Source organism: Trachypithecus francoisi, unplaced genomic scaffold (assembly GCF_009764315.1).
Source record: "Trachypithecus francoisi isolate TF-2019V2 unplaced genomic scaffold, Tfra_2.0 Lachesis_group17, whole genome shotgun sequence".
Taxonomy (NCBI): Eukaryota; Metazoa; Chordata; class Mammalia; order Primates; family Cercopithecidae; genus Trachypithecus; species Trachypithecus francoisi.
Genome location: NW_022681462.1, coordinates 3,320,357 through 3,347,164, shown reverse-complemented (window position 1 = coordinate 3,347,164; position 26,808 = coordinate 3,320,357). Strand labels below are relative to the sequence as shown.

General features: G+C 42.3%; 1 protein-coding gene across 12 annotated transcripts in view; it reads left to right on the top strand.

The window, feature by feature from the left end:
- Nucleotides 1-960: 960 nt before the first annotated feature.
- Nucleotides 961-26,808, top strand: part of REV1 (REV1 DNA directed polymerase) — an 88,634-nt gene continuing 62,786 nt past the window's right edge. For 4 of the 12 annotated variants that reach the window (XM_033239019.1, XM_033239021.1, XM_033239024.1 and 1 more), the window contains exons 1-2: nucleotides 1,148-1,346; nucleotides 25,324-25,387. In XM_033239019.1, the coding sequence (XP_033094910.1) occupies nucleotides 25,334-25,387 (54 nt within the window). In that variant the 5' untranslated portion in view covers nucleotides 1,148-1,346; nucleotides 25,324-25,333. Of the gene's footprint in view, nucleotides 1,036-1,122; nucleotides 1,347-21,984; nucleotides 22,058-25,323; nucleotides 25,388-26,808 lie in introns of those variants that run through there. The other 8 variants (XR_004443922.1, XM_033239013.1, XM_033239012.1 and 5 more) reach the window with 5 other exon arrangements.

The window sequence follows — 26,808 nt, the reverse complement described above, 5'->3', positions numbered from 1 at the left end:
AAACCGAAAGGGAAAGAAATGAGCTATGAGTATTCTGTCTTGCTAGTAAACAAGTTCCAACTCTGCAAATCAGTTTTCAAAAGAATAATGACTGTTTCCAAAGTACCTGCACACTCTGAAGCATTTTAGGCAAGAGAATGAGCGGTAAAAAGTATCTTCATGTTGTGATTACAACAATAAACACTATTATGTAACAACGTGGCGTCTCCAAAGCGACCCTGCCAAGAGGGAGAAAGTGGTCCTTATGGACGGATACTTTCCTGTTGGAAGGCCCTCAGTTAGAATTGTACATATGCATACAGAATACAGGATATTATTTCTATATTCGTAGAAAATTGCTTTCTCATGTAACTCCAGTGCTGTACGTGGGATAGGATACCTGCCCTCCGTTTACAAATACCCAGGTGCAATGCTGCGCGGGCACTCAAAGGACAGAAGTGTCTGTGCCCTGCAGGGGCTGGCGACGAATCCCGAAAACGCCGTGGCGCAGTGCTCCTTCCCGCGAACCTGCGTGGGCTGTGGTTCTCTGTTGCTCACGACATAGGAATGTCAGTTCCTATGTGTCCCTTCTCCACTAGATGTCACTGTAAATCAATTGCTTAAGGAGAGAACCCGGGTGTTGGGCGCATCTTCACACAGTGCTGGGGTTTGAAGCCCGGTCAGTGCCTGCACTTGTGTCCTTCCCGACTGGGAAGCCCCCAGGCGGGGCGGGCGCGGGGACTCGCTGTGCACGGAGCGGCGCGCTGTCCCAATGGCAACCTAGGCGCCGCGACCCGGGCACGAAGCGAGGAGGTGGCCGAGGCAGTGCGGGCTGGCGGCGCAGTACGTGGGCGGACCCGCGCCACGCTCCCCTCCGCCCTGGTAGGGAGACGGTCACGTGCCGCCCAGGCGCTGCCCGCTGCGGGCGGCTGCAGAACAAGAGGGCGGGGCCGGGGATGGGAGGAACACGGTGGCCCACGCCGGGCTCCGTGGTGCCACGCCCGAGGCTGGGGTCGCATGGGGCCGGAGGAAGCAGGGCGCGTGCGCCGCGCGGCTGTGAGCGCGAGCGGGGCCGGGGAGGGGGCGTGGGCGGGGCCAGGGAGCGCGCGCGGGACGCTATAGGGGGCGTGGCTGCGGCGCGCGCGGCAGCCAGAGGGGGAGGGGCGGAGAGCCGCCGCGGAGCGCGCGCGGGGTTGGTTGCCGTGAGCTTGGCGGAGCGTGGACCGCGGCGCGGCGGTGGGTCTGCTTTTCCCCGGCCCTCTTCCCTGGTCCCTGGCGGGGGCACTAGCGGCGGCGGCGGGGCCGGGGTCCGCAAGGCCGGAGGAGGCGGCCGGGCCCGGGCATGGTGGTCTGGGGCAACGCGGAAGGTGAGCGACCCCTGGGCCGGCGGCGGGTGGGGGAGGGGCGGGACCGGACACGCGTCGCCCCGAGGCGCCGCAGACCCGAGCGGCAGCGGCCAGAGCGCGGCCGGCCTGAGGTGGGGCGGGGGAGGGGCGCTTCGCCCGGCCCCGGCCCGCGGCGGTCCTCTCGCGGCCTGAGCTGCCCGCGGCGCCCTCCTCTCGTGCCCGCCGCCGCCGGGTTATGTAACGTGTGACCTCCCCTTCCCTTTCGTCATGGCGAGGCCAGCCCCGCGCCGCCGCCGGCTCCATGGCCGCCCCGCGCCGACCCCTGGCGCTGCGGCCCTTCCCCCCGCGCTCCCCACGTCCCGCTGGCCCGGTCAGACCGCGCCGCAAACTCCTTCCTCCTGCGCCGGCGCCTCGGCCGGCCATTCAGTTCCGCGCCATTCATTCGCGCGCGCGTTCGGGCGTTCGTTGCACAAGCGTTTGTAGAATGTGGACCCGGCCGAGCCGCCGCTCCCACCCGCGCTCCAGCCGCAGCGTTTCCCCGCACCCCGGCCCCGACGCCCCCGGTGCATCCCGGAACCGGTCGGAGCGTCCGAAGGCGGTTGCTGCTCCCTTGTTTTTCCTGGCCGCTTGCCTGTTCCCTTAACACGCAGGGCGCCGTTCCCCAACTGTCCTTCCGAGCGCCCCTTGCCCTCTTCCGTACTGTTACAGTGATGCCGCTGTGTGTTTCGCTGCTCTTCCTATACCTATTCCCAGTTTGTAAAGAAATAATCTCACATAACACTCCTGAATGTATTGCCCCGTAAAATAAATTGCAGGTGATATACGTCTGCTAATTCTCTTTATCTCCACGTCTTCTCACGCCATGTAGTAAGTAGAAATGGTTTCATTTAGGTGAAAATAATGCAGACTAGCACATAGCACAAGGTCTTGTGACTATTAAGGACTTTATGTAACAGTCCGTAATTCTGTGTATCTGTCTGGTCTTTTCTCTTGACTTGACACTTTAGTCTCCGAGAATAAGCCATTTCCTGTTTAGGTAGGGTAGGACCAACCATAACCTTGGTTCTTTCTGTGGAGTGCTGTATATAGCCAGTAAGCCTCTGAGAACCATCTATCTGTCCGCCAACTTTTCACACGTATCCTTGGGTTTCCCCGTGCAAGCACAAGTGCTGCGTGTTGTTTCCTGCCTTCCTGTTCTGGACCCTTAAGAACTCACCTAAAGTTCCTCTGCTTCCAGGAATCATTCTCCCGTATACAAGGCTCTCTTACAAAGATTCAATTCTGAGGCTCTTTGCCCCCTTTACTGTGTTATGATTATCTTTTTGGCCCTGTCTTTTCGTATTTTGTAGGACCTTTGAGGGTAGAGTCTGTACCAAACTCCTGTCTTTTGTTGTAGAACCTTAACCGCTATTTTATGGTAAACAGTACATATTATATTTTTCTAAAGATGGGAATTTCTCTTTTAGGATTAATTTCTAGGAAGTCTCAAGTAGAACATAATTTTTAAAAAATAATGTGCTTGAATATCTAAGATCACTACACTTATACGATTCCCCCACTCCCAGCTTCAAAACTCTGGTTCTACATAAGAGAATTAAAGAAATCTTGTCCTCACCAGCAACAAACTGGTCGTTATTCGTAAGAAGTTGCAGTGACTACATATAATATATATGTGAAAGCACTTTCTTTGATAGCAGCTGTAATGGAAAGACAGGAACTTCACAGTTAGATGGAGGTTAGATTTCTGGCCCTGCAAATTGTTAGCTGGTGACTGTAGACAAGTTACTAGGATCTCTGATTTTTTCTGGTTTGTAGAATGAAGATATCATTTCCCACCTTGGGTAGCTGAGAATTAATTTAGTTCTTAAATGTGAGACATCTAGTGACACCATGGTACCCAGGAGGTGCTCAGTAAATACATACTCCCTTTGATATACCAGTTTATTGCAGTTGACAATCTAGAATGAGCCAGGATGTGCTAGAGACAACGCGTGAGAGGAAAGGTAATCAGAAGAGGTGACAGGTACCTCTTCTCTCCAAATAAGTGAACAAGTCCTACACTAAAGAGCATTGTGGCTCTTTCTGCTTTTCAAGACTGTATGGGTGTGTATATGTGGCATATTACTAATCATAGGGTATGTTAAACAACATTTAAAAATGAAAAGTTTTTTTTTTCTGTTACTGTAATAGCACCAACTGAAGCGTTAACATGGACATTAAAAAAGAATCTTACTTTTTTCCAAAAACAAGTCAGGAGAGGAGATGGGAAAAGGAATATTAAAAAGGCTCTTCAGAGGCAATTAGGTTGCAGGCTCTTCTGTTAGCATCTACTTATAAACAGTACATGAATCCTAGTCTAAGTTCCATTATCTCTTGGTTGGACTGTTGCCATAGTGCCTTTACTGGTTTCTTTATTTGTCTTGCTCCCTGACTGTTCCCTAGGGATTCCCCTTGACAACCAGAGGGATCTTTTTAAAAATGTAAATCAGATTGTCACTTTCTTGCTTAATGTCCTCCAAAAGCTTCCTGTTAACACTTACATTTGAATCTTAGCCCTTAGCACATCCCATCAGGGTATAGCATGATTTGGCAACTTCCAGCTTACCTCTTATTAGGTGACAGACTTTCAGCAACCTACCCCAGTCCCATAGTCCTTTTGCTGGTTCTTGAACAAAGTGTTTCTACCTTGGGATGTTATACTTACTATTCTCTTAGCATGACCCCTTCCTCTAAGTGGTCATGGCTCTTTACATCTTGTGTTTCTGCTCAAATGTCATCGCCTCAGAGAGGCCTTTTCTGATTCTAAAATAGGAATCAGCCCCTTCTTTTATAATCTTTTATTCTTTATTCTCTTTTTCTCTGTAGCATTTATTACCAGGTGAAGATACACTGTTTTTTTCACTTATTTAGTTATTTCCTCGTTTAGACTTGTTTGCTGCCAGCCCTCTTCTCGATAAGAGAGCAGAGGCCTTGTCTGACTTGTACACAGCTTTATCCCCAGTGTTTAGAACTGCGCCTGGTACATAGTAGGCTGTCAATAAAACTTGTTGAGTAAATGAATAGTATAGTTGATTTGAATATTGGTTCTGGAATCAGACAGCTTAGGTCACAATTCTCTGGCTCCTACCATTTACTGATTGTGAGACCGTGAGCAAATTAATAACATGGTGGTGCCTCAGTTCTGCTCATCTGTAAGATGACTATGATAATACCGACCTCACAGGATTATGGTGAGTAATAATTGAGTTAGTATATGTAAAGTGCTTAGAACAGGGTAATTTTAGACCTTCTAAGAACTATTTGAAATTAGCTTGTTCACTTAGGATTTTGTATTTTGGCATGAGATAAAGTTGGATTAATTGAATTTTTTTCTTTTTTTAAATTTTTTGAGACAGGGTCTTACTCTGTTGCCCAAGCTGGAATGCAGTGGTGTGATCACGGCTCACTGCAGCCTCAACCTCCTGGGCTCAAGCCAGCGTCCTGCCTCAGACGCTCGAGTAGCTGTCACTACAGGCGTGTGTCACCATGTCTGACTAGTTTTTTAATGTTTTGTAAAGATGGGGTCCTACTTTGTTGCCCAGGCTGGTCTCAAACTCTTGGGCTACAGTGATCCTCCTGCCTCATCCTCCCAAAGTAGTGGGATTACAAGTGTGAGCCACTGTGTCTGGTTAAATTTTTTATGTATTACTTTAGTGCTGAATTTGTGTTAGCTACCAAAATTATATTTATGGAACTCCTTTAAAAAATACATTTTGTGGATGTCTAGAACAAATTAAAAAATAAACTGCTGAGAATAATGACTGGTGTTTGGTCTTAATGTGTAAGTCAGGTTTTTTTAGTCTTCAATCTGTAGAAGATGCTAAGAGTGATTATCTCAACAACTGCCCACCAAAGTGGCTTTTATATAGTTCCCTTTGAAGCTCAGCTGAGATCCGATTGTGGTGATGAAAGGACTTGCTAGAGGCTTCCTGTCTTCAGACAGGGAAAGTCCTTGAAGATCCAGTTGAAATATGAGTCTTGTAGTATTTAGGAAGGAAATTTTTTATCATCTTTAGTTGTGTTCAGTTTCCCCCTTCTTTCAGTGGGTTTTTCTCCTCAAATTGTGTTTGGTTATTAATTGGAACTTAACCCAGCTGTGCTTTGTATCTTTCTGTTCTTTTCATAATATGATTTATTTTTCTTTAGCAGTTACAGAAATAGGAGAAAGAATTGATGGAGACAGTGACTTTGTAATAATAGATACTTTGAGCTAATACAACTTGAATTATTCTCATAAACTAAAATTCTGCCTGTGGTAATTGAATTTACATAATACCAGTTATTTTAAATTCCCTTGTCCTTAGTAAAATGCTTCTTTGTAGGCTTGTTTTATTTCTCAGTCTGAACTTTAACAAGCAATAGGTTCCTAAACCCTAGTCCTAAATTTTTTTTAAAAAAGTCAAAGGGCTGCTGCTTTGGGTAACATTTCTTCCAAAATTTATTCACTGTAAGTTATTAAATATTTACTGTGTGCTAGGCTCTTTGCTAAGTGCAGTGTCTTATTTAATATCTACAGCTACCATATAAGGTTGGCACCTTATAAAGAAACAGATTTAGAGAGATGGTGTTACTTGGTTGGTTGCACAAGAAGGGAGCCAAGATTTCAGGCTAGTTCCTGAGGTCATACCCAGTCTGCTGTGAGGCATGCTAAAAATGACAAGGTTTTTGTTTGGAAGCTTGCCGTTACAATTTATCACATTATTTGTGAGTGTGTGTAACTACTGGCAGCTTAATCGTTATGGCCAATGTTTTGATTTTTGTTTTTTTTTTTTTTAGATTTAACTACTACTATACTTAAATGCCCGTGTTATAAGTGTGAAATGTTTTAATAGGATGATGACTTGCATCATAATTAACGTTTTTCTCACTCACATTTAAAAGTCATTATAAATAAGTCAAAGAATTGTGTCTTGGTGCTTCAGCTTTGTAAATAGTTTGAAAAGGTTTTGCATCTAATACGTTAGACTTAAGAAAACATAAACGTCTAAGTTTGCTTAAGGCTAAATTGGAGGTAGCAAGTAAATATTTAATGAAAGCTCCTAGTGATGTGTTCGTGCTGATTATGGGGCAATTTTTTTTTTTTAAGCTTCTTAGGTTCTGAGGTACATATATATGAATGTTTGTTATATAGCTAAACTCATGTCATGGGGGTTTGTTATACACATTGTTTCGTCACTCAGGTATTAAGCCTGATACACAATACTTTTTCTGCTCCTTTCCATCCTCCCACCCTCCATGCTCAAGTAGACTCCAGTGCCTGTTGCTCCCTTCTTTGCATTCATGAGTTCTCATCATTCGGCTGCCACTTACAAGTGAGAACATGTGGTGTTTGGTGTTCTGTTCCTGTGTTAGTTTGCTAAGGATAATAGTCTACATATCTGATCTTTACCTGGATCTCCTTCAATAAGGAGGAACACATAGGTGGGATGTTTTTCCATAAATTTTAATGGTTTCTGACATTTCCTTGCAAGGCTTTTTTAATTTGTAAGAATATCTAAATTACGAGTTACTGGCTTCTCAATGCCTCAGAATGTCAGGGGTGGAAAGAATCTTACAGATTCAATAGGCCATGCTGTTGTATCTTACTGGAGGAAAGTGAGACCCCGAGGGTCATTTGCCTGCTAAAGAGGAGAAATAAGACTAGAGCCTAGGTTTTCCCCCCAAGGCCTTTTTTTCCCCTGCTACACTAAACTGTGCCCTGCATTACTGAGGGAAAGACCAGCAACACTTAGTATCTCATATTCAAGAGGGCAGAAAATAAAATGATACATTCTTGTAAAATTATGATTTAAAGTCTTGATTTTATCATTGGAACATAGTAGAAAAAAATTTTGTCCTCTATTATAATGCAGTTGAAAGTGATGCTTTCTCATGTGGGCAGGTAACTGCCTTGTCTACGTAGGATGCTTTGAGAAACCTTTTAAAGACCAGTCGGGTCCCATGACTTTGTGCTTGAATTAAAATATTAGGTAGTGATGGGCAAGAAAAGTTGGTTGTGATGGGAGTAGTTCGTATTCAAACTCATATCTGATTAAGCAAAGTGTTGCTTACTGACCTCAATCGTTCCTGATCATACCCAAGGCTAAAATGAACTTTTTGGAGGTTTAGTCTCAAAATAATGGCTGCATCTTACATTCTCTAAGCTCCATCATTTCTACATTTGCAATTTCTAGGAATGGACTTAATGCATTTTTATCTTTTAGGCACTGGTCTGAATTATGTAGTTGAAACTCTTATTTAGATATTTTGTTCTTGTAATTGGTTTTCATTAAGTTCTGTATTTTACTCTTATAAATTCGGTTTCTTGATGACTCCTTAGCTGTTTATTTTAAGCCTTTTTTTTTTTAAGCCATTTAATCTGGACAGTCCTGAACTTTAAAAAATATTTTAACAATTTCTTCTTCAATATTTTAAGGAGCCTAACAATTTTTTTTTTTTTTTAGATGGAGTTTTGCTCTTGTCACCCAGGCTAGAGTGCAATGGTGTGATCTTGGCTCACTGCAACCTCCTCCTCCCGGGTTCAAGCCATTCTCCTGCCTCAGCCTCCCGAGTGGTTGAGATTACAGGTGCCTGCCACCACGCCCAACTGAGTTTAGTATTTTTAGTAGAGATGGGATTTCACCATGTTGGCCAGGCTGGTCTCGAACTCCTGACCTCAGGCAATCCCACCCGTCTTGGCCTCCCAAAGTGTAAATTTTTTAATACAGAATTTTTTCCCATGATAATAATCTCTGTATCATTCCAATTTTAGTACATGTACTGCCGAAGCAAACACAACGCTTTATATCTTAAAGAGTGCTTTACCTAACTTTTTTCTCATTTAATTCTCTTAAGAGTCCTGGGAAGAGAGGTAAGGCAGCGTATCCTGTTTTATAGCTGTAGTGTCATTTGGGCACCCGTTACCCAGAGTTAGGTAAGGCATCGTAGGTTAAGGGTATAGTCTACAAGACTCTCCTCACTTCGTATATTAGCTGCAAACTCTACAAACTTGCAGGTTGTCCACACTCGGACCAACTGGCTACCACTTTGGCAGTTCCCACTACACCTCGCCTTTGATGATTTGTTAGAATGACTCACAGACCTCAGAAAAGTGCTGTTCTTGGAATTATAGTTATTTTTTTAAAGATACAAATCAGGACCAGACAATTAAAGAGACACATAGAACAAGATCTGGGAGGGTCCCAAATGTGAAGCTTCCACGTCCTCAGGGCGTGTCATCCTTCCAGTACATCAGCGAATGATTGCCAGCCAGGAAGCCCCACTTACTCTACAGCATCTGGAGTTTTTGTGAGAATTTTATTACATAGGTGTGATTGGACTCAGTCCCCAGCCCCTTCTCCCTGGAGCTCAGGTTGTTAGGCTGGTGTCAGCTTGCTCAAAGCCCCAACCCACTATTCACATGGTTGTTGGCATTTCTAGCATGGCCAACCCCCATCCTGAAACTAGGGGCCTACTGGGAGTCACCCTGTTAACAGAAACTCAATTGTGGGCCATGAAGGACCCATTATGGATTCATGGATAGCAAAGACACTCCTATCAGCTGGAAGACTGCAAGAGTAGAGTTTTCCAGGAATCAGACAATGGCCAAATTTTTTTGTTTTTGTTTGTTTAGGGACAGGGTCTCACTGTGTCACAGTGGTGCTATCATAGCTCACTGTACCCTCCAGCTTTCGGGCCACAGTGACCCTCCTGCCTCAGCCTCCCCAGTAGCTAGGACTACAGGCATGCATCATTGCACCTGGCTAATTTAAATATTTTGTGTGTGTGTGTAGGAATCTCCCTGTGTTGCCCAGGCTGGCTTCAGACTCCTGGCCTCAAGTGATCCTCCTGCCTTGGCCTCCCAGAGTGCTGGTATTACAGGCATGAGCCACTGTGCCTGGGCCCCAAATTCTTTATTACACAATGCTGGCTAAATAAGTGAGAATAGATACTTGCTCAAGGTGCTAGGGTTGTAAAATGTTTCAGTAACTTAATTGCTGTTTTGAATTTTAGCACTTGAGTCAAAGGTACTAACACTTCAGGTTTACTGTGGTGGAGGTTAATATTCTTTGCATATTGTTTATGCCTAATCTTATTTCAGATTGTCACTCAGATTATATTAAATTATCTTGGAACTCACTGTTTCTCAGAGATTATAGTGTGCTAAATTGTTACATTGAAAAAGACTTCTGGTGTCTTGAAGAATGTAGCATGTTGTAGTGTTATGTTTTTGTTTTTTTAAAAGTATATAATTTTAAATGTATGATATTATTGGTGTAAGCAAGGGAAGATTCCAGAAGCAGTGACAACTTCTGCTCCCTTTATGTTTACTTGCAATTATATTTAATAGAAGGATTTGTGACAAAAGGGATTTATGAATGCTGGAACTGATAGCAGGTCCAGAAAAGAAGAGTTTGACTATATTTTTGAAATGCAGTTGCTCTGAGAGATTTGTTTTTAGTTATGTATCATTGTTTATGCCAATTACCTTGTGAGTGTAGAGATCTAATGACTTGTGTGGGTGGAATGCACAAGGTGAGGACTTTAGCTAAGATTTATAGGTTATGGTGTAGGCTAGGCTCAGGAGCCAGACCCTCTCCCACCCAATTTACACTTGCTTAAAACTTAGAAAGTAAGGTTTAAACTTCTTAGTATGATATATTCAAGGCCTTCTGTTATATTTTTCCACCTACCTTAGTTGGTCTCCCTCTACATCTGGCCATGTTCCTACATACCAGTAAATTCTAGAATGTTGTCCTAAACATCTTTTTGTATTTTTCTTTTTATTTTTTATGAAGCAGGGTCTCGCTGTATAGTCTAGGCCTGAGTGCAGTGATGTGATGACAGCTCACTGCAGTCTTAACCTCCCAGGCTCAAGCAGTTCTCCCATCTCAGTCCCCCAAGTAGCTGTGACCACGAACGTGCACCACCATGACTGGCTAATTAAAGAACTTTTTTTTTGTGGAGACAAGGAGGGTCTCACTTTGTTGCCGAGGCTGGTCTCGAGCTCCTGGACTTGAGCAGTCCTCCTGCCTTAACCTCCCAAAGTACTGAGATACAGGTGTGAGCCACTGCGCTCGGCCCTTTTATGTTTTTGATTATGAATTTTTCTTCTTCCTGAAATCTTTACCTTCATGTCACCCCTTCCCACCTACCTTCTATCCCATAAAATCCTACTGATTGTTCTTAGTTTAGATCTACCTCTCGGTGATGCTTTCTTGGGTGTCTTCTCGAACATGAGATTTATGGCTGTTTTCTCTGTGCCTTTATTTCATTCCATTAGTGCATATAATGCAGGATCTTTTATTAGTATTATAATTTTTACTTTTTTGGTCTTGCTGTGTCTCCCAGGCCAAGTGCAGTGGTTCACTGCAGCCTTGACCTTCCACGCTCAAGCGATCCTCCCACCTCAGCCTCCTGACTACAGGTGTGTGCCACCGTGCCTGGCTCTTTTTATTATTATTATTTTTTTTTAGGGATGAGGTCTTGCTGTGTTGCTCACGCTGGTCTCACGCAAGAGATCTTCCCACCTTGGCCTCCAAAAATGCTGGGATTACAGATCTCGTATTATAGTTGTATGCAAATCTCTGATAACCTTGGATTGTGGTTTATACTCATTTTACTCACTTGAAAACTGAAGATTATAGTAAATGCCAAGTGAATGGAGAAAAAACATAAGCTCAGACCTGGAATTTGGGTTAAGGGGAAGTAGGGGGCAGAACAGGAGAGATTTTGTCATCTGTAATCTTTTTTTTTTTTTTTTGGGACAGAGTCTCGCTCTGTCACCCAGGCTGGTGTGCAGTGGCGTGATCTCGGCTGACGGCAACATCCCACTCCCTGGTTAAAGCAGTTCTCCTGCCTCAGCTCCCAAGTAGTTGGGACACTGGGGAGTGCTACCACATCCAGCTAATTTTTTGTGTTTTTAGTAGAGACGGGATTTCACCTTGTTGGCCAGGATGGTCTCCATCTCCTGACCTCCTGATCTGCCCTCCTCAGCCTCCTAAAGTGCTGGGATTACCGGTATGAGCAACCGTGCCCAGCCTGTCACCTGCAATCTAATTAAAATCTTCACCTGGTGAATTGCATTACTCCTGATGTGAAATTCATTCTACTTAGGACACATTGTAGCATCATTCTCTCTACTGTGTGTAACCTTTCTCATTACCACTGAACTGTCCTTTTCTCTGTTCTCACCACTATAGATACATTTTTAGGTACAGACAAAACCAGTGGCTCTCAAAGTGTGTGCCACAGTCCAGCAGCATCAACATTATCTGGGAACTTTTTAGAAATGCAAATTTCCAGCCCTACCTTAGACTCACTGAGTCAGAAACGTTGGAGTTGGGGCCCAGCATCTTGTCTTTAACAGGCCATGTGCTGGTGATTGCGAAGCATGCTCAGGCATGAGAATTACTGCTTTAGATACATTTCCCTCTTCTTTGATATTACTTCCTTTATTCTTCAGCTAAGTTCTGTTCCTGTTACTAGCTCTTCTACTGTGGCCTTTGGAATCCCTTATTTACTGCAACCTTGAACTTTTCTACAGCTAATCATTTGGCTTTCCTGTGTGATTATACCACTTCTCCTTAGTGAAGATCAGTGGCTTCTTAACTCCTTCTTCTAGATTTTAATTTTTATCATGTCATCTCCAGAACATACTTTGTAGCTTGATCCTACTTATGGACATGCTGACTTTGAGATGTGTAGAACATCCTAGTGGATGGAGATGCTTAATAAATGCAGTTGGGCCACGTGGTTTGGAACACAGGAAAGCAGGAAAATTGAGGGGAAGGTGTTTGGAAACGGGGTGATTTGGCTGCACTCTGGAAAACTAGAGAAGGCAGTTCTCCTTGGTACTTCGTTTTTTAAATTTTTTATTCTTTTGAGACAGAGTCTCAGTGTTGCCCAGTGCAGTGGTGTGATCTCAGCCTCCGCCTCCCGGATTCAAGTGATCCTCCTGCCTCAGCCTTCTGAGTAGGTGGGACTACAGGTGTGCACCACCACGCTTGGCTAATCTTTGTATTTTTATAAAGATGGGATTTTTGCCATTTTGGCCAGGCTGGTCTGGAACTCCTGACTTTAGGTGATCTACCTGCCTTGGCCTCCCAAAGTCTTGGGATTGCAGGCGTGAGCCCCCGTGCCCAGCCTCCTAGGTACTTTATTAAAACAGTGTCTCTACTTCTTTCCTTTTCTGTGGAAATCTGATTGAAGGCAAGAAAGCATTAGTCATTCGTTCAGGAAGCCCCCTTCAGTTTGTATTAACTATTGATTTTGTTAAATCAAGCATCTTTTTTTGGTAGTTGTGAATAGCAAGAAGAAGAAGAGAATACTCTTTGTTATATTGAATTGTTTGGGATAGATGCTTTCCTTTTAATCAGATCAGCCCCAAACTGGGACATACAAATGTTTGTTACGCATTTTCAGGTTTAATATATCCAAATATTTTTTATACAGTACGTCTTATTGTGTGTCTTTCTCTTTGTCTCTGATTTATGTAGACACTGAATCAAAATCATATTAAAATGCTCAGATGTACTTATACATGAGGGTACAGGCTAAGCTGCTGTAACAGGGACTTCAGAATACAACAGGACAAACAATATTTAAGTTTTTCTTTCTCCCGTAATAGTCCAGAGGTAGGCAGGCAGTCCGTAGTGGGTGAGCACGTCAGTGTTTTAAGGGTTCCACATTTCTTCTGTGTGCTTAGCCATTCCGTAGGGTATTGTCCTTATTCCCATAGGTGAAGCTGGGTTACCTTACAACCGCATCCCAGAAAAAGAAGTAAACAGCTTTCTTTAGGAATATGGCTCATATTTTTGTACACATCACTCTGCTCATACCTCCTTAGCCAGAACTGAGTCACGTAGCCACCACTGATTTTTAGAAGAGCCTGGGAAATGTAGTCTCTGTTTGCCCACTCTGCCTCCTGCTAAGAGGGGCAGGAGAGGTGTTCCATTACTAAAAGAAAGAAGAATGAGTACTGGAGGACAGTGCCATTTTGCCATCGCAGAGTTGGGGGTCCCAAGACCACCCTAATGAGATCAACTGCAAATGTGGGGATCCACACCATCCTTAGGTTAAATAATTAGCTAGAAGGGTTCACAGAACTACTGAAAGGGGTTTTACTTATGGTTGGATTTATTACAGTGAAAAGATACAGAATGAAATCAGCCAAGGGAAGAGGTGCATGGGGCACACAGAAGAGTTCCACTTACGAAACTTCCAGTTATCCTCTGCTGGCGAAGTTGTGGACAGTGCCACCTTCTGACAGTACTTATGGAGATTGCCAGTCAGGGAAGCTCACCCAAGCCTTGGTATCCAGCATTTGTACTGGGACTTGGTCACCTGGATCTGATTGACTGTTGGCATGGTGACCTTTAGTTTTCAGCCCTTCAGGAGGTTGATTATACATGGCTGAAAGCCCTTCACTGTAAATCACAGTGCGAAACTATCTGGAGTGGCTCAAAGCCCCCAGTTAACAAAAGCACTTAACAGGGTGGACATCCTTTTTTTTTTCTTTTGGACAGAGCCTTGCTCTGTCACCCAGCCTGAAGTACAGTGGCACAATCTCGGCTCACTGCAACCTCCACTCACCGCATCCTCTGCCTCCTGGGTTCAAGCAGTTCTCCTGCCTCAGCCTCCTGAGTAGCTGGGATTACAGGTGTGCGCCACCGTGCCCGGCTAATTTTTGTATTTTTAGTAGAGATGGGGTTTCACCATGTTGGCTAGGCTGGTCTCGAACTCCTGACCTTGTGATCCTCCCGCCTCGGCCTCCTAAAGTGCTGGGATTACAGGCATGAGCCACTGCTCCCGTAGAGTGGGCGTTCTAAGGGCTTAGAGATGACCTCCCAGTCTCATCTTGGACCATGTGAAGGTGGGGAAAAGAAAGGATTACCTCCCAGGAACCAAGGGCAAAGGCCAAACCACTGGGTTAGGATCTTTATTGCACAGCCACATCTGTGTATAGGCACATCTTGTTGTTTTTTGGAAAGCGTAGAAAAAGTGCTGGGATTACAGGCATGAGCCACCACCTGTTTGTTTATTTTTGAGATGGAGTCTTGCTCTGGCACCCAGGCTGGAGTGCAGTGTCAACGATCTTGGCTCCCTGCAACCTCTGCCTCCTGGATTCAAGCATAGAATCATGTACGTTTAAACAATTGCAAAAGACTGTAGAATTTGTCAGGTCTGTAAAAAGTAAAAGTAGAAGTTCCTTTTCAAAGACTTTCCTCCCCATCTGATTAGAAATAAATAGTAACTTATCTTAGAAGCAAAATTTATTCAAAGACCTCTGCTCCTGAATATTTGCCCTGGCATGCTTTTACTGGTCCAAGCAAGCATTAGGTCATATCCTTTTCCTCTTCCTTACTTAAAAGTGTTTTTACCTTTCTCAGCATTCCACAAGTTACTTCCTCCCTCCTTTGTTCTCCTCTGCCTTTGACTCTTTTAGAAAGTTCTAAGCTGTTAGCCAGTCTGGACAAATAGAGAACGTGAGTTCCCGTTCCAGCCAGTGGAAACCGGACACAGCAGTAGGGTGGACGCATCAGGTTATAAATGACCCTGCTCCTTTGTTCGGTGTACTCTCATGGCCAAACTGCTGGCAAGTGTACCCTTTCTGCAGGAAATAAAAATGGCCTTACTAAATAAATTTATGTTCAAGTGCTATTTCTTTATGGCACCGGGGAACAAGCATTTCAATCAGGCCCAACTCTTTCCACGTACGGAGGAACTAAAATATGACTGATTATGACTTGCTTAAGTTCAGAGAACTGCTTAGCAACAAAGTTGATGTTGTCTTTGGGTCTCTACTTTTTTTTTTTTTTTTGAAACGAAGTCTCACTCTGTCGCCCAGGCTGGAGAGTAGTGGCACAGTCTTGGCTCGTTGTGATCTCTGCCTACCGCATTCAAGTCAGCCCCCACTGAATAGCTGGGATTACAGGTGCCTGCTACCATGCCTGGCTGATTTTTTTTTTTTTTTTTTTTTTTGAGACGGAGTCTCGCTCTGCCGCCCAGGCTAGAGTGCAGTGGCCGGATCTCAGCTCACTGCAAGCTCCGCCTCCCGGGTTTACGCCATTCTCCTGCCTCAGCCTCCCGAGTAGCTGGGACTACAGGCGCCCGCCACCTCCCCGGCTAGTTTTTTGTATTTTTTAGTAGAGACGGGGTTTCACCGTGTTAGCCAGGAGGGTCTCGATCTCCTGACCTCGTGATCCACCCGTCTCGGCCTCCCAAAGTGCTGGGATTACAGGCTTGAGCCACCGCGCCCGGCCGATTTTTTTCTTTTTAGTAGAGACAGGTTTCACCATGTTGGTCAGACTGGTCTCGAACTCCTGACCTCAAGTGATCCGCCTCCTCAGCCTCCCAAAGTGCTGGGATTACAGATTTGAGCCACCACACCCGACCTCTGCTTATCAATATGGACTAGTTGGGGTCTAGATGGAGCTTATTTGTAGGACCTGTTTTCTTCCTTGGTCTTGTTACATATATGGCTCTATTATAATCTAGACTGCTGCTGGTTTCCCTGGTGAAGAATCTGTTTTGTTGAATTGTGTTAGGTTACTTCAATTCAATAGGAGTGTTCTTAACCTTTTAGCAGTTCATATTCATACCATTATTATTTTTTCCATTGAAGATTTGGGAACATAATTTTGTAGAAGATGAGTATGATTTTGTACCACGAGCCAGCAGTGCAGCCTTTTAGAACTTCTTAGCTTCTCTACCCTAGAAGGCAACTGTTGTGTGCAAAATAAATAGTACTTGACTGACTTACTCTATGGATGAGTTGTAAAGATAAATGGTAGATGTAAAGGGGTCTTGGAAAACTAAAGACATTTCAGAAGTGAAAGAAAGGTATTACTAGTAATGTGTTTAAATGTAAAGAAATTAAATTTGAATGTTAAAAATTAAAGGAACACTAAAAGGAAGGAAATATAAACCGTCAGTTAATAGGTGAATTTTTTTAGGTGGTAGGAATGTGGGTAATTTTTTTCCTTTTCTGTTTTCTGTATTTTCCAATTTTCTGCAATAAACACGAATTGCTTTTATAAATACAGCAAGAAAAGCTATTTTTGAAAAGGAACACCTAGCAGGATTGCATAATGTACTTAGCATTACAGAGCAGTGTATAAACACAAGTCAGTGATGAGGGAATAATAGAGAATGTCCCAAGAAAAGATGGAAAGATCATACTGACTTCAAGAAAAGGCTTACGTACCAAAACCTATAATTTTTTCTGTGGAGAGTGCTGTGTGCCACTTTGATAGATTGAAGTTCTTTGAATTGTGCGTTTATCAAGACAGTATCTCATCTGCTACAGAAATTGTTTTATTGCAGCAGAAAAAATTAGTAATAGGAAAATGTTTCAGTATGCTGAAGGTGTAAAAAAAAACCACATAAAGTGGCAAAAATGTGTTTTATTGGGTTAGGAATAAAGCCTGATCTAAATATCTTGGACTTGTATATTTTTAAAAGATATTTTAAATACATGAAAGACACACAGCACTATGCTTAGAATGTGAACTGTTGGCTTGGTTTAGAATCAGTTGCTAAAAGCAGGTACAGGTTGAAGGTTAGAGCCAGTACTTGTACTTCTGGGAAATTGCGCCCTTCACCTAGGTGTCCGAATTCTTCCCTTCCCTTCCTGTCCTGTCCCTTCCCGTCTTGCTCTGTCAGACTGGAGTACAGTGGCGCGATCTTGGCTCACTGCAACCTACACCTCCTGGGTTCAAGTGATTCTCCTGCCTCAGCCTCCTGAGTAGCTGGGACTACAGGCATGCGCCACCATGCCCGGCTAATTTTTTTTTTTTTGTATTTTTAAGAGATGGGGTTTCACCAGGTTGGTCAGGCTGGTCTCAAACTTCTGACCTCAAATGATCTGCCCACCTCAGCCTCCCAAAGTACTGGGATTACAGGCATGAGCCACCAGGCCCGGCCTTTTGTTTTGTTTTATATACCTTGGTGACAGTCCCTTCACGATCAGAACCTGACTGGTTTGTGGGATGTGCATGTCTGTAGTACCCATACAACTTCAGCAGTTGTTGGAGAACTGTAGCCTTAGACAATGATGGTCTCTAAGGTTGAATCAAAACAAGATCCACAAATGGCTGTATTTTTGTATCTAAATGTTACATAAAAAGCTGTTTCTGGTGTTAAAACTTTTACCATTAAAGGACAGAATAAGAGCACATTGGAGCAGACTGTTACCAAACTTTTTTTAGGGCATATGTGCTAGCGCTTTATGTACTTAGTCACTCATAAAGGCAATACCTGGTTATTGTAAATTCTCAGATGGCCTCCCACTGCCCCCAATTCAAAGTAAAAAATAAACAAAACACCCAGATACTGCTGTACAGATTTCTTGAAGTAGGCTTTTTCCCAGCTTTGCACCCCGCCTGAAGATCCTGTCTACTGCAGCTTGCAGGTGCCTGTGGAGTGTTTGCAGCTTCAGAAGTACTTTTTTTTAAAATTCTTCTTAATTGTGGTAAGATACATGTAAAAGTTTACCATTTTAGCTGTTTTTAAGTGTACAGTTCAGTTGCATTAAGTACATTCACATTGTTGTGCAACCATCGCCACCATCCATCTCTAGAACTCTTTCATCTTGCCTGAGACTACCTGTTAAACAGTAAGTCCACCTGCAGCCACCATCGTGCTCTCTCTGAATTTAACTACTTTAAATACTTCATATAGGTAGAATCATACAGTATTTGTCCTTTTGTGAATTAACTTACCGTAATGGCTTCAAGGTTCATGCAAGTTGTAGCAAGCTTTGGAATTTCCTTCCTTTTAAGGCGGAGTAGTATTTCGTTGTATGTGTGTACCACGTTTGGTTTACCTGTTCGTCTGTGGATGGACACTTGGGTTGCTTCCGCCTTTTGGCTATTGTGAATAACGCTTATTAATATGAATGTACACATAAATATCTCTTTGTGTCCCAGGTTTCAGTTCCTTTGGATATATTCTCACAAGTGGAATTACAGGATAATTGTATTTCTGAGTTTTTTAGTAACTGCCATACTGTTTTTCTTACCAGCTGCACCATTTAAATTCCCACCAACAGGGCTCATGGAGCCGGATTTCTTCCCATCCTTATCAACACTTTTTTTTTTTTTTTTTTTTTTAAATAGTCGCTATCCTGCTGGGTGTGAGGTGGTATCTCAATGTGGTTTCTATTTGCATTTCCATAGTGATTAATGACACTGAACTTTTTTTGTGTGCTTATTGGCCATTTGTCTATCTTCTTTAGAGAAGTGTCTGTTTAGATCCTTTATTTCTTAGTGGCTTTGTGTGTTTATTGTTACAGTTTATGGTAGGAGTTGTTGATATTGGGAAGTGTATGAACCCCTTATTAGATGTATGATTTGCAGATATTTTCTCCATTCTGTGGATTGCCTTTTTACCCTTTTTTGCCCTGTGATTCACAGAAGTTTTAAATTTTGATGTAGTCCAGTTTATCTGTTTTTTCCTTTTGTTACGTTTTCCCCAAGAATCATTGCAAAATCCAGTGTTGTGAAGCTTTTATGTTTTCTCCTAAGAGTTGGATCGTTTTAGCTCTTATATTTACGTCTTTCATACACTTTGAGTTTTTTTTAACGTGGTGTAAAGGTCCAACTTCTTTTGCATGTGATATCCAGTTTTCCTGTCAACATTTGTTGAAAAGATTGTCCTTTCCTCATTGAAATGGTCATGAAGAAGTTCTTCGAAACACAGATGACCCTGGGTTGCATCATACCTTAAGCCAGTTTTTAACCAGTTCCTTAGTTGTCAGTAAATGCCTTAGCAGAGAATTGACAGCTAAGTAAGACAAAGAGGCGCTGAAAACAAAGAGGTGTGGAGTAGAGAGATGGCAGGGTGCCAAAGGCAAATTTCGTTTCAAGCCTTGCTAGATGAGGGGTGGCCACAGGCTGCTTTCTTTGCATTTGTGTCACATTCATGAATTATGTTATGCTGCTATAATGTGCACATTCATTCATTGCATACTCTTTGCATGTTGATTCTCACTACATTCAGCAAATATTTTTTAGATAACTATTACATAAAGATAGGATAAATCTGATTGAAATGCTTGTTCCCTGGTGCTGTAAAGAAGTAGCACTTGAACATAAATTTAGTATCCTCAGCAAGGCCATTTTTATACTTCTGCAGAAAGGGTACACTCACTCGCTAGTAGTTTTGCCTTGAGAGTACACCAAACAAAGAAGGCAGGGCCATTTATAACCTGATGTGCCCACCCTACTGCTATGTCCGGTTTCCACTGGCTGGAACGGGACCTCATGTTCTGTATTTGTCCCGATTGACTAACAGCTTAGAACTTAAAGAGACAAAGGCAGAGGAGAACAAAGGAAGGAGGAAGTAACTTGTGGAATGCCGAGAAAGGTAAAAACACCTTCAGATAAGGAAGAGGAACAGGCTATGACCTAATGCTGACTTGGACCAGTATGTATGTATGTGTGTGTGTTTGTATGTGTGTGTGTATATATATATATATATATATATGCCAGGGCAAGTATTTAGGCTAAATAGTGGGAGCTAAGAACATAAAGTACATTGATTTCTTTATTACGGCTAGCAGATGTTTAAGAATGTTAGCACAGGTCTTTGAATACATTTTGCTTCTAAGAGAAGTTACTATTTATTCCTAATTAGATGGGGAGGAAAGTCTTTGAAGAGGAACCTCTACTTTTTACAAATGTGTATGTTTATATATGACTGTAGTAATAAAGACTGATTAAAAGCCACTCAAAATCAGTTTCATTAATCAACAGATTTTAGAGTTACAGATATGTAACCATCAGATTAACCCTGAACATTTGAACATGTAGTGGGAGTTTTTCTTTCTTTTTCTTTTTTTTTTTTTGTGACAGAGCCTCGCTCTGTTACCCAGGCTGGAGTGCAGTGGTGCGATCTCAGCTCACTGCAAGCTCCGCCTCCCAGGTTCACGCCATTCTCCTGCCTCAGCCTCCCGAGTAGCTGGGACTACAGGTGCCGCCACCTCGCCTGGCTAATTTTTTGCATTTTTAGTAGAGACGGGGTTTCACTGTGTTAGCCAGGATGGTCTCGATCTCCTGACCTCATGATCCGCCCGCCTCGGCCTCCCAAAGTGCTGGGAAATATCATATTTACATGAAAATGAATGTTCCTGGTGATAAACATCATTCTTGGGCTAGATAGTAAAATCCACCAATAACCATGGTAAAAAGAAAGCAGAATAAAGTTTAGAATGAACTGAGAGTAGTGTGGTTCCGGCAGAAGATAAACATTAGGAAAAATGCATGCATAAGTGGTCTCGTATTTTTAAATAAGCATGTCCTTGATGAGACCCTTACTAGAGTTTTGAACATCCCTGTTGAGAGAGTGGAGAGAGGAAGTCTTCTGTGTAGGCACTCAGGATGCCTGGGCTCCTGGTAGACAGAGCGACTCTCCCATTGGCTTCACCTTACCTCACCTGGCTAGTTGTTACTGCTTATTAGCACTGGGGACTGGGCATGGCTCTACTGACAGCACATAATTTAGTTGGTCTGTATAATTTGATTGAGTTTTAGCTTGTAGGTGAGTTTTAGCTTGTGAACCTTTCGAGGATTGGGAGATTTCCACATAGGACTCTCTTGTAGAGTCACATATGGAAACAGAAAAGAACGAAGACATTTTGTACTTAGTTTTTAGTTCATTACTCTTAATTATCAGTCTTTTTCAAGTTGTTGTGCTTTTTCTTCAAGAACAATCTTGTTCAGACCCTAAACCTAAAACTCATGGGGGACAAAAAAAAGTGTGGCTGCTAAAATTGAAGGTGGGTTTAGAGAGTGGAACCTTGCTTGCTTGCTGTTTTTACCCCCAACTCTCATCTCGTCTCCCCGCCACATCCACCCTTCATCCAGTCATGGCCCCACAAAGATTCTGCAGTCAAACTTTCTTGTTTTATAGGTGAAGAAATGTTAGGCTCAGTGCTGTTGGACTCACTCCAAATCACACTGTTAGGCAATCGTGGAACTGGGATTTGAGCCCATATCTTTTATCACCAAATCTAGTCTGCTGTTAGCATTATGTTGTAGACCATGGATAACTAACTTAAAATAACTATGTTCCCTGTGTTATAGTTTTCAAAGGGTTTCCACATATGTAGTCTCATTCGATTTTCACTCTGTGGACTGGCAGAGTAGATTACTATAACAGTAGTTCATGTTTATTGAAGGTGTACCCTAAATGTTAAGAATAAGGGTATTTTTGCATTCATGTATTCACCCGTCATCTGTTTTTTAAACTAATTTTTTGAAACACAGTAATTGGCTGCCCTGTTAATGTTACTGGATAAGGAGACATTGGCAGGTTATTTTAGGTTGTGAATCACAGTTTCAGAAACCATTATCACGTTCCTCAAGGTCATCAAGTTCTGTGGAATTAAATTGGGAGCCTGGTCTGCAAGAGTGCCTCTGAAAACTAGAAGGCAATTTTTGTTTACAAGTCTAGCTTGGTAACTGGATGGTTTGTCAGTGCAGTGCAGTCACTTCTCAGGGAGTACCTTTAGTCAAGAGGACACATTGTAATTCAGGTAGTTGCTTGGAACAGGAAAAAAACTGAGGGAGTGTGTTATTTCTGAAGGATATTTCTGTCAAGTAGTGGTATCCTGATTAAATGCCCTCCTCCGTTCTAGGGAATGGAACAAAATTTAAACGGAATTTAAAGAAGCAAATCAGTCGTCTGGAGTGGAGAACTTTTCCCTGCATGTGAGTACAGAGGCATTGGCGGAGTCTGTTTTTCAAAGATCCCTGCTGAGTAGCAGAAACAGCCACCGTTCCCGGCTAATTTTCTTTCTTTTTTTTTTTTTTTTTGAGATGGAGTTTCGCTCTTGTTGCCGAGCCTGGAGTCCAATGGTGCAATCTCAGCTCACCGCAGCCTCCACCTCCCGGGTTCAAGCGATTCTTCTGCCTCAGCCTCCCAAGTAGCTGGGATTACAGGCACTCACCACCATACCCGGCTAATTTTTTATTTTTAGTAGAGACAGGGTCTCTCCATGTTGGTCAGGCTGGTCTCGAACTCCCCACCTCAGCCTCCCAAAGTGCTGGGATCACAAGCGTGAGCCACTGCACCCAGCAATCTTGTATTTTTAATAGAGACGGGGTTTTACCATGTTGGCCAGACTGTACCTCAGGTGATCCACCCACCTTGGCCTCCCAAAGTGCTGGGATTACAGGTGTGAGCCCCCGTGCCTGGCCCACGATCACCTTAATCTGTTTTCAGAGATTGAAATAATGTAAGGCAGAATACATTTCTGCAAAGTTTGGTCTGTCTGCTTCCAATTTCTTGTTATTCGTAGGGTTCTAATACCAATTGTGGGAATCTGTATCCTTGGAAGACTCTTGGACTTTACTTTTTCTCTCTTAGCACTGTTTGTCAGAAACTTTGCCCAGTCTCTCAGCCACTCTTCTAGGATTGCCAAATATTCTCAGAGGGAAAAATAATCCGGTTTGGGGAAGAGAGGTGAGGTGGCAGATCTCTGAAGATTTTTGTCCTCTTCGGAATGTTGGCTAGTAATTTTTGACTATTTGATTTCTGGATCAGTAGGAGTTTGTTGTTCATGAGTCAAGTTATTGGAAATGACGAAACGAAAATGGTCAGTCCTTCATTCTTTCCTTTTCCTTTCAAAGTTTTAAACGTTTGTCTGGAATGGTATTGTTACTTTGGAGTTGGGGGAAAGAACCCTTAATACCTGTTTTATTTTTTGTTGTTGTTGCTGTTGTTTTTGTTTTTTTTTTTTTTTTTTTTTTGAGCGGAGTCTCGCTCTGTCGCCCAGGCTGGAGTGCAGTGGCCGGATCTCAGCTCACTGCAAGCTCCGCCTCCGGGTTTACGCCATTCTCCTGCCTCAGCCTCCCGAGTAGCTGGGACTACAGGCGCCCGCCACCTCGCCCGGCTAGTTTTTGTATTTTTAGTAGAGACGGGGTTTCACTGTATTAGCCAGGAGGGTCTCGATCTCCTGACCTCATGATCCGCCCGTCTCGGCCTCCCAAAGTGCTGGGATTACAGGCTTGAGCCACCGCGCCCGGCTGTTTTTGTTTTTGTATTACAACTGTGTTTCATGCTTCTACCCTCATTAAACCATCATTAAGGAATTTTATTGGCCTTGTGCAGTAGGTATACAACAGACGTTAAACAACTGGAGCTCTTAAATGATTGGGCCACCACATGTATAAAATACACTTTACTCCTTTATTTACCTTTTTTTAACAGTTTAATAGCTGCCTTTAATTATTGGGGTATGTGTTTTTAGTGTATAATGGCCAGAACTCCAGACTCTACTTGTTCCAGTAGGTGTGTGGATTCAGTTTACATGTAGTCCAGAGCTGTGTGTTAATGTGTCTCCTAGATTTCCTTTAAGGGCTAAAGTCTGTTGGGACTGGACAAAGTGAGCCTCTTGAAAACAGGAGAAATATTTAACAGCGCATATGGCACTTCTGGGACTTGATAATGAGCACATTGGGTATTCATGCTCCTCCTACCTTGGGACTTAAAAACAAAATCTCTCCTCAGGGTTAATCAGTTTACCGCCTTTTCTCAGAGCACCTTGCACATGCCCCTAAAACATTTGTATTATCTTGTCTCTGTTGGGACTTAACATTTTGACAACATTTCTGCATGTCTTTTAGGTATCTTTTAAGGGTGACAGTAAAAATTCAAATTGTTGTAAATGTCAACACAGAAAAACTAAATCCTGCAGTATACTAAGAATAAAAATATTTAAGAAAATATCTGCTGGCTAGGCATGGTGGCTCATGCCTGTAATCCCAGCGCTTTGGGAGGCAGAGGCGGGCAGATCACTTGAGGTCAGGAATTCTAGACCAGCCTGGCCAACATGGTGAAACCCCATCTCTACTAAAAATACAAAAATTAGGCGTGGTGACAGTCGCCTGTAATCCCAGCTACTTGGGAGTCTGAGGCAGAAGAATCACTTGAACCCGGGAGACGGAGGTGGTTGTGAGCCGAGATTGTGCCACTGCACTTCAGCCTGGGTGACAGAGCAAGACTTTGTCTCAAAAGAAAGAAAGAAGGAAAATATCTGCTAATGTGTGTGGGGTAAAGTGTCATGGTTTAAAGTGTTGTTAAGTAAAAAATTCTCATAGATCATATCAGAGCTGATTTGACGTGGATAATATATAAGGCTTCATATGGTAACCATTTGATATACATGTATATAGTTAGTAGAAGAAAATTATCTAAATAGAAGTTACATTAATTTTGTTAAGGATAAATGTAGTCATATCCCAAAATGTAGCCATTTGTGTTAGAAGGTTTTGACTTTACAAGGGGTTTCATTTAGCCTCTTTTTATGAGTTATAGTTTATATTTTGCTAGCCACTAAGCCAGCTGCCACTTAATGTGAACCATCATTTGGTCATCCTAGTGATAGTATAGTTAGTTAAGTAAGTGCTGCCTTAAGGAGAATGACAGATTTACTGTTATAGTTTATTATCAGTGATAATTTTTTCTGCATCATTTTTAATTGACTTCTTCTAGGGCTTTGGCAGAATATGTGAATCACACTATGACTGAACTCTTAAGTGTCCAGTATGTAATAACAAAGACAGAGTTTAAGAGCCATACTATAGGACAACTCATGAAGGGAAATATTTTGTTAATTATCTTATAATGGTAACAAGTAAAGTAAGCATGGCTATGTTCATTGGATTTGGTGATGTTTTGTGTGAGTGTTAGGATTGGTGCTCAGGAATGCATAAAGATATTTTTCTATTGAATTTTAAATTTAACAGTTACAGTTTAAACATACCTGTAGGAGGGTGTTTTGTAGACACATTTCACTTATAGCTGGAGAATGGAGAACTTCAGAAAAAGTTTACTTAGTATTGTATTCTTGACTTTCATCAATTGGATGTTTGAATTTATTTTAATTTCTTATTTTCTTGATATTGAAATAAAATATCAATTAGGAATACATTATGTTACAAAACTGACGTATTTTTTTTCCTTCCCGATACAGAAGCTCCACCATGAGGCGAGGTGGATGGAGAAAGCGAGCTGAAAATGATGGCTGGGAAAAATGGGTGTGTTTTAAAAGAGTAAAAATAATTATGTCGAACTGTCTAGATATTTTTCATTCTTCTTTTTGTTTATAATGTGGTTTAACTTGTTTTCTAAATTGTAAATTACTTTAGACACCAAATCCTTGAGTTTTCATAATGTATTGAAAGCCTTATGATGTTTATAAACTTTATCCCCTAAGCTTTACAGGAGTTTTACCCTGAGGAAGTAAATATGCCTAGTGCACAATAATTTATGATGATTTTATTGTAGTATTGCTAATAATACTGAAAAACAGGAAAACACATAAATGTCCAATAATAGGGAATTGGTCAAATAAGTTATCTGTGTATAGTGGAGCACTGTACAGTCATTATTCAGTTTTATATATCTTAACCTGGAAAGAATAACCTTGACTAAAACAGTGTGTTACAAAGAAATATTTTGTGTGATTATATTTTTGTAAAACCTCTATGCTCTGAGATATAGAAATAAGCTTTGAAAACAGCACCTCAACATTTTAATGAATAGGATTATACCAGTTTTAATTTTCTTCCCTATATTTCCTGTATTTTCTGAAAAGAAACTTCATAGTGAGCATGTAATAGTTTAATAATCAGCAGAAATTATGCAGTCATTTCCATTTTGGGGAAAAAAACCATGTACTTCTAGCCACCTACAACTTTAATTTAAAGACCTAATAATTGAAATCAAGCTTGATTATATCAAAGTTCAGGAAAAGTATAGTTGAATCCCTAGATCTGTCAAGATGTTTAGCAAAAAAATTATTTTTTAATATTTATTGTGAGGTGGATGTTATCTAATGAAAGTTAATATTACTGTCAAATAGATTGATTAGATCTAGAATTTAGCCACTGGAGCATTCATTGTATTCTTACCCATGTGTAGGGAGGATTACACTGGTTTATCCAGTTGCCTCATTTTTACCTGAAATAATTCATTTTAAGCTCTCTGTATATGGGAGATAGTGGAAGCCAGTCTAAAATATGCTCTGAGGCTGGGCGCGGTGGCTCACACCTGTAATCCCAGCACTTTGGGAGGCTGAGGTGGGTGGATCACCTGAGGTCAGGAGTTGGAAACCATCCTGGCCAACATAGTGAAACCCCGTCTCTATTAAAAATATAAAAATTAGCTGGGCATGGTGATGAGCGCCTATAATCCCAGCTACTTGGGAAGCTGTGGCAGGAGACTCTTTTGAAGCTGGGAGGCAGAGTTTGCAGTGAGCTGAGATTGCACCACGGCACTCCAACCTGGGCGACAACAGCAAGACTCTGTCTCAAAAAAAATAAAATGAAGTATGCTCTGAGACCACTTGTCAAATTTGTAATTGGTTTAAACTTTGGTGTAACTTGCTCAATTATGTCCATAAGAACAATATTTTGTGATATTATTATTACTATTTTTTGAGATGCAGTTTTGCTCT